Source organism: Talpa europaea (genome assembly GCF_964194135.1).
Source record: "Talpa europaea genome assembly, chromosome: 11".
In the NCBI taxonomy this organism is placed as follows: Eukaryota; Metazoa; Chordata; class Mammalia; order Eulipotyphla; family Talpidae; genus Talpa; species Talpa europaea.
In genome coordinates this window covers 13,010,400-13,018,369 of record NC_140078.1, presented here as the reverse complement: position 1 = coordinate 13,018,369, position 7,970 = coordinate 13,010,400, and the positions used below count along the sequence as shown (strand labels likewise).

At 51.9% G+C, this 7,970-nt stretch overlaps 1 protein-coding gene across 1 annotated transcript; it reads right to left on the bottom strand.

Annotated features, from left to right (window-relative positions):
- Nucleotides 1-831: 831 nt before the first annotated feature.
- On the bottom strand, nucleotides 832-6,008 carry ZHX3 (zinc fingers and homeoboxes 3; the record flags this gene model as incomplete). The annotated part of the gene is given in 5 exon segments (XM_084248233.1): nucleotides 832-917; nucleotides 920-978; nucleotides 980-1,050; nucleotides 1,054-1,098; nucleotides 3,375-6,008. Coding segments are annotated over 5 exon segments (2,895 nt in total).
- Nucleotides 6,009-7,970: the final 1,962 nt, after the last annotated feature.

Here is a 7,970-nt window from a genome sequence, read left to right as displayed (position 1 = left end):
TCACTCTGTGAGGGACCCCCACCTGCACACCTCTGTGCCAAAGACCACTACAGCTCTGACGATTCCAGAAACCCAGGGCCCCTGAAGCTCCCACTCTTGCTACTGGGCAAGCGTGGCTCTTTCTGCCCAAACACGGGCCGCTTTGGAGTAATGTGGAGAAAGGGCTCAGGGGCTGCGGGAAGTTACAGGCTATGGGGGCACACTCTACCTCCACCCCCACCACGGGTCTTTTTCAACTTTTCTCCATCTATACGCGTCCATATTTTTTTTTTTTTTAAAAAGGCAAACACATAGGTGGGTACATTAGACTTAACAGCAAATGTTTCCTTAGTTCATCTGATAAGAGTTCATGGTTGAAACTGCCATTAAAAAGCAGAATTACTGTAACAACTAGAGAAGAAAGGATCAAATACTAGTGACATGACCAGCCTGTTTTTTTAAATTATGGGCTCTGCACTGATTATCCCATAAGGCAACGCAAGTCTGGCGAGAAACTTTGCCGGATACCACGTGACGCAGCAGCGATCTCTTCCAAGGTGATGCTTTCCTTGGGGAATGCAAAGAGGGGTACGTGGGGCTTCCAGATGTAGTTCTGAGTGTGCTGTAACTCCTGCCCGACCGTGAAGGGTGCGGGCGCGTGCGGCCCCAGCCATCTCCAGAGAACAGACACAGGGCATTTCCAGAGATGATGTAAAAGACGATGTACTGCTTTGCTAGCCAGTTTCTATGTATTAAAAGTGTTTATAATCTGGTATTTTATTAAATGTGTATAGGCGGGTTTATATGTTAAAAACTCGATTCTGTGTCTATGAATATGAAATCTGAACTATTTTATCCACTGGAAGGCAAAGGAAAGGTCCTACGTTGTGGGCGGAAGAACTGAAGAGAACTCTGCTCTCCCAGCTTGCTGGATGGTAACAGGCCGAAGGTGGCGGCAGGCTCTGGGCTGTCGGAAGTCTTGGAAGCTCTCCTGCGTGACGGTGCCGCACACAGGCACGGCAAGTGGCGGCAGAGAGTTGGGTTGGCCCCTTCCACGTGGCAGGTGGCATCTCAGACTGCCCAGTCCTTCACAGCGTTCGGTTCAAATTCAGTCTGTTTCTGAGGAGAAAACACATGCTTGTCATGTTCACGTTAGCTGCCTCTCACACGGCCCCCAGAGCAACCTGGGTGGTGCCGTCACTGGCTTCGGGGACCTCTTAATACACGAGCAATGCCTCCCTGCCAGCCCCTGCCCCACTCTCCACCCGAGGGAATGTGGAAGAGGTTTTGTGGGTCCAGGGCCAGGTGCTAACCCGGGCGCCACTGCCAAACCTCAGAGGACTATGGCTGCTTGCTAGCCAAATCACATTTTACTCCTCTCAATAACCATGTCCCCTGATTTCATCCACTAAATACTTGCTTTTCCCTTCTCTCCAAATAAATCCTAAAGACGCTTCCATTTAAAGAGTTGCCGCTAGCCATCTGAGACACATCTGATTCTCACCCACTCTACTGTTAGGAGTACCACTGTTGTACAGAGGAGGACTCAGACGTAAAATTTAGTAAAATTTTCAGTGTTTAATGGTTAACTGATTCATCCAAGGTCACAAAGCTGCTATGCGGGGAGCAGAACTTCGAGCCATCAGGTCCTGATGGACGCTGAGTTGATGTCCTGCCCCCAGGCCACATTATTCCCCACCACCACCAGCCCAGCCGCTCTCACCCAAACCTCAGCACTGTTCATCTGGAAGACAACAGAGCTTAACTGGCTTGCTTTTCTCTGGCCTTGTCTTTCTCAAATCCGTCCCCAATACTCTGATCCTCCAAGTGACCTTTCTAGAAAACAAATGTAGGTGACTCATCCCAGAATCCACGAACTAGAAGCCACAGAGTTGAAGGAAAGTTCTGTTCAAAACTGATTTTCTGCTCATTCATGGAAAATAGGCGAACACACTTGAAATTTAGTGGGAAGAAGTACCTAGTGTGTAACCTAATGTTTCTATTTCTTTAAACACTGCTCTCTAGTATCCTCTTCAATGGAATTGCTTTACCAGCTTCTAATCATCAAGGAGCTGAATACTGGATGTTACTAGAGAGTACAGTTCAGTAAAATTTTAATAAAAAATTTGGTTTAAAAACCAAGAGAAGTTAATTTGTCCTAGTCCCAGCAATCTATGCTGGTATGTGGGCAAAGCCAAAGGGTGGATACAGCCCGAGAGGAGGGCCCTGTGCTGGACAAGACGCCCTAGGGCCCTTGCAAGCAGCCCTAGGAAGCCTAATCTGTTCCCTGGTGCCCGTCATGCCCCCCGTGAAGGCCTCACTGACTCCTGGGGGCCTGGGGAAACACAAGGTTAAGTCTGGGAATACGAGGCCCCAGAACCAACTTCAAAAGGTCCACAAATCAGAGACTCTGAGACTCCAGACTTCCTCAGTCTCCACAGCCTCTTGCGAAACTCATCACTTCTGACCATCCTGTGGTGAGGACGCTACACCTAAGGGTGGGGAGGGAGAGGGGCTGCAAACTCAGGGACCAAGACCCTAGAAAATCAACACCCAATAATATAACTTATCTCTGGCTTCAAAGTTGTGTCTTCAACAAAACAATCACTAATTTTTTGTACAATATAATGCGCCAGAGAAACTGAGGAACAAAACTTAGGTTTTTGATTCCACATACATCTAAGAGGGAAGGTGAAGGTGATCTTCCATTTCTTCTGTATCAGGAGGAACAATGAAAATGCGAAACGCAGGACTTCTGTTATTGAAACAAAGCACTTCAAGTATCTACGGAGGATTGAGGGCTCTCTTTCCTTTTGTTCACCAGTTTGAGTCGAATGTCTTCACAAGTCCTGCTGCTGTCCCCAAGCAGCAGCTGTGGCTCTGCCCGAGGCAGATGGCACTCTGACCTATTCTCCCTGCTGAAGAATGGCCAGGCCAGCCCGGAGCCCGGGGGCTCACTATGTTCCACTGGCCGAAACGGGCGTCCATCCTTACCGTGTCACGCTACAGGGTCTTCTGCCGTCAACTGCCCGGAAGCAGCCAGGTGGATGAGTCCTGCTGCCAGCCTGCCTGAGAGAGACGCGTGCACCTGCGCAGTAAACTCAGTGCCCGCCCACCCTTCCGTGCCCCTTGCCATGCCCAGACCCGGCTCCCGTGAACTCCTTACCCAGCTCCAGTCCAGCCTGGGGACTCGGTGTGTCAAAGGGCTCTGAGGTGGCGTCAGGGGCGCTGGGCTCCCACGATTCGCTGTTCTCAGACACTTCGGAATAGGTGTCACTCACGCCCACTTTGTGAGCTGCCGCCGGGTCCCCCGCACCCGGGCCCTGATCCTCACTGCCTGTGTCTGCCACGGCTCGGGTCTCCTCGCCCATCTTCTCCGCAAACCACTGCTTGACCTGCTGGGCGCTCATCTGGGTCTTGTCGCAGAGACTCTGCAGGTCCTCCTCGTACAGCGTCTTGTGAGTCGCGTAATAGTCCTGAAGCAGCTCCCGGTTGCCCGGGGCAATGACCAGCAGCCCTGGTGGGAAGTTGCCCCGCTTGTAGTCTTCGTACCACTTGAGCTGGCCGTTCTTCAGGGCGTACCTGCTGTCCCCAAACCAGCGCACCACCTCCGGCCGCGGCAGACCTGTCTGGGCCATGATGGAGTCATAGTCCTGGTTGCTTGGCCACTGCGTCTGGACAAAGAGCTGTCGCAGCAAGTGCCGCTGCTGGGCTGTCTTTTTGAAGCTCGCTTTGCCTGGGGGCTGCTCCGCTGATTTGTTGGCACCGTCATCTTCGGGCTCACAGGCGCCCAGGGCCAGCAGCTCACCCTTGCCGTTGGCCTCGGTGACCCGCAGGTTCTTGAGGTTGATTTTGATGGGGCTGACTTTGCGTTCTGCCGAGGTGTGGCTGCTGGATGCTTCTGGGGAGCAGTTTTCACCAGGTACCCTCTGGTCACTGGCGGGGTTCTCCTCACCCTCGTCCTCGGGGGCCTCCTCCTCCTCCTGAGAGGCGCTTCCGCCCGGCTTCTTGGTTTCCTCCGTGTTCACCCTCCTCCGCCTCTCTGAAAACCAGCTATCAATCTCCCTTCGGGTCATCTTCGTTTCAGTCCTCAGGCGGTCCAGCTCGTCGTCGAGAGGAAGGGGATTTTGTGCAAAACTGCTCTCCAAGGCTCTGAGCTGCTCAGGGGCTCGCTCCTTGTATTTGGTTGGTGTGAAGTCAGGGGTCTGGTGCCAGGACTGCCGTTTGGCAGAAGGGTGGGTGGCCAGGGTGGCCGCCATTGGGATGCAGGTCACCTCGGGAGCCTTGGCCGACGGGGAGAAGGGCATCTCTGGCAAGGTGTCGATGATGATGGAGCCGTGCTCGCCGGGCATCACCGCTCTGGAGCCCTTCAGGTTCCGGCAGTGGTATCTCCGGTCACTGAACCACTTCCGCACCTCTCTGGTGCTGAGGCCCGTCACTTTGGTCAGATGTTCAACCTCGCTCTGTCCCGGGAACTGGTTCCGACAGAAGCTCCCTTTCAGAGCTGACAGCTGTTCATGAGATTTCTTATTTTTGTAGATGCTGGCATCAAGGAAGGCTTGGGAAGTTATGCTGGGGCAGGCAGTCAGGAGGGACTGGGCCGCATTGACCACCTTCACAGCCGAAGCTGTGTTTGAACACACAGTGTTAATGGGTGCAACAGCTGGTTGCTTAGGGACAGATGTAACTGTGAGGGGAAGAGATGAGCTTGGTGCCTGCAACCCATTGGCCATGAGTGGCTGAGTGACCAGCAGTCCTCCTGCCGTGCCCTCTGGCTGTCCCACCACATGGCCTGGTAAAGCAGCCTGGATGAGATGTTGGACATTGCCAGCACTGGCAACCAGGGGAGTATTCAGAACGGTGATTGTGGGCTGAGGTACAGACTGAATGACTGTATTGAACATCTTTTTCCGGGCATCCTCGATCTCCTCAGGGGACCAGCTGATACCCTGCTTCAGCCTTTGGGCTGTGAACCAGATCTTGAGCTGCTCTTCTGGATACTTGGTGACCACCGTCAAGTAACAGAGCTCGGCTTTGGTTGGGTAGGGAAACTTGTGGAAAGAGTTCTTCAGAAAGCTGTTGGAGTCCATGGCTGCATTGTATGTTGGAATGCTGCTCAGGGGGATCATCACTTTGGGCAGGGACTTGGAGGTGGGCAGAGGCTGGTGGGTGTGGTGCTGGGCATGCACCGGGGGCTGCTGCTGGAGGGAGAGGAACTGTGCTATGCCTGCCGGCAAGACTGGCACTGTTCCTATCAGAGGCCCATTGGAGGCATGGGGAGGTTTTGCTGAGTTGGTAGGTGCCTGGCTGACTGGGATCCCCCCATTGATAAAGGAGTGGTCCCCCTCTTTCACCTCTGCTTCCCCAGCTGATGAGTTTGGTAAGGCCTCACCAGCGGGCTGACTGGGGACATTCTCCTTGAGCGTATGAATTTTTTTGGCTTCGGCTTTGCCTTTCATTATCTTCATGATTGGAGTTTTGGTAATGATGATTTCGGCCTGTCCATCAGTGCCCCCTTCCGCGTTTGGCTCACCTGACTGCTCAGGAGTGCCAGTGCTCTCGGGGACACTCTGCTCCACAACTACATGATTGTCTACCTTGGCCACATTCCACACAAAGCTGGCTTCCCCTGAGTGACACTTGGCATTGTGCAGAGATAGTCCCTCAGGGGTTTTTGCCAGAAAACTGCATTCAGTGCATACAAAATTTGGGTCTTTACTAAAGTCTGTGTGCTCTGAGTTCATATGACCCACAAATTGAGTCATGTCCTGGGATTTGAAATCACAGAATTTGCAGGAGTAGGAATAGCCATCCAAAGTGCTCCGATGCCCGTTGGCCAGTACAGTGCTGTCGGAACTGCTGCAGCTCTGGGCTGCCTCACTGCTGACAGCTGGTGCTTCTGGGGGCAGATCTTGCTGGGGTCCTTCGGGCAAAGCCTCAGCAGGCTGGCTTTCTGCACTGGCCTCCTGAAGTACCACAGTCTTCACCGGGATCATGCACGGGGTGGTGGATTTCCTCTTGCTAGCCATGGTGACAATTGCTCTGGGTGATCAGAGGGTGAAAGCTTGTCCCATCAAGGGCCTCGCAGTCCAAGATCCAGTGGCTCCATGAGGGCCAAAGAAATAGTTTCCAAGGAGAGTATTTTCAGTTGTTTGCAGAAAGAAAATTTTCCCTATTGAAACTGAGGGGGGAGGAAAAAAAAAAAACGTTATGCTCTCTGCGGCTCTGTGTGTTTCTCAGACAGCCAGACACACTCCATAGCCTGCCTTTTATCACTGAGGCCTCTTCCCTTTTTCAAATCTTCAAGCCCTGTGTCAAGGATGAAGGCCTTTTCAGAAGCAGCTTAGCAGCAGCACAGATGTAGAGTCAGGAGCCTCACCTAATCCCAACTAAAAAGTGCCCTAAAGAATGACCTGGGGATGTTCTGATACCAGCTGATAGACCCAAGCCATAGGTTTTTGTTTTGTCTAAGTAACTCGACCTTCAAAAACCAAAAACAAAAAATCCTCTTCTGGACCTCCAAATTAATTCTGACCATGTCAGAATGAGAACAAAAGCCCCAGTGTAATTCTTGTTTAAATGTTTGGGCCAACAAGGGTTTTTCTTTTTATAGCCTTCCCACATACGACAACAAGACACCGCCTCTGCCTCTCCCAAGCTGGACCAGAGGCCAAATCAGCTACAGTGTGGACTGGGGCGGGGGTAGGGAGATGGCTGCTATCCAGCAGGTCTTTCTCTGCGGTCTTTTCCAGTCCTCTGTCCTGTCATACCCGCTCCAGGCCATGGCCGAGGGATCACCTCTGTTACTGGCTAGGCCCCAAAGGAGAGAGTCAGGGGACCTGCAGTCCCAGCCTGTGGCCCCACAAGCTGTCTGTTCTCAGCGACTCGAGGGGTGGTCTCACCTCAGGTGTCCATATTACACGTGAACATGCACTGTGCTTTACTTTTTTATTTTTCACTATTATATTAATTTTGTACCTTTGTTGTTTCTTTAAAAGAAAACTAAAATTGGTTCTCCCTGGTGGTGCAGCAGTTGAGCACTGGGTTGCGAAGCTGTAGCGCTGGTTCAATCCCCAGCTGCTGGGCAAGGGTCCCACATGGCACGCAGACCTCTCCTGCTGCCCGCTGCTCCCCCCAGCAGTGCACTTCAGTCCTGCTGCCTGCTCTGCTCCCCGCTCTGGCTCTGGTGAATTCTCTCACCCTCCCGCGCTTCTGACTGTACCCAGTGCTTGTAAAAATAAATAAATAAATAAATCTTTTAAAAAAAAAAAAGCTGGGGTGACTGATTTACTTACATGTAAAATAGTTATATAGTAATTATTTCATGAGGTGTTACTAGAAAAGTTTTTTTTGTGATCCTTATTTTTTTTTCAGTTTTCTTTTTTTTTTTAAAGATTGATTCATTTATTTATTTATTTATTTGTTTGTTTGTTTGTTTGTTTGTTTGTTTGTTTGTTTGTTTGTACAAGCACTGGGTACAGTCAGAAGCACAGAGGGTGAGAGAATTCACCAGAGCCGGAGCGGGGAGCAGAGCAGGCAGAAGGACTGAGGTACACTGCTGAGCGGTGCAGCGGGCGGCAGGAGAGGTCTGCACACCGTGTGGGACCCTCCTCTGGTGGCCGGGAGCACCCGGGGATCGAACCGGCGCTACAGAGACTGCGGGCAGCCTCACAACCCATCGCTCAACCACTGCGCCACCAGGGAGGCCCTTCTTTTCTTTTTTATTTAAAGATTTATTTATGCATACAAGAACTGGGGAATAAGCCAGAGGTGTTGGGGGTGAGAGGATTCACCAGAGACAGAGTGGGGAGCAGAACAGGCAGACTGACTGAAATACACTTCTGAGGGGAGCAGTGGGCGTGTCAGGAGAGGTCTGCTGTGCCATGTGGGTAGCTCTCTGGCTAGGGATCGAATTCATGCTGCAGTGGCTGGAGACAGCTTCTTAGTGCTGAGACTTAACCCCTAGTGCCACCACGGAGGTCCCTGTGATC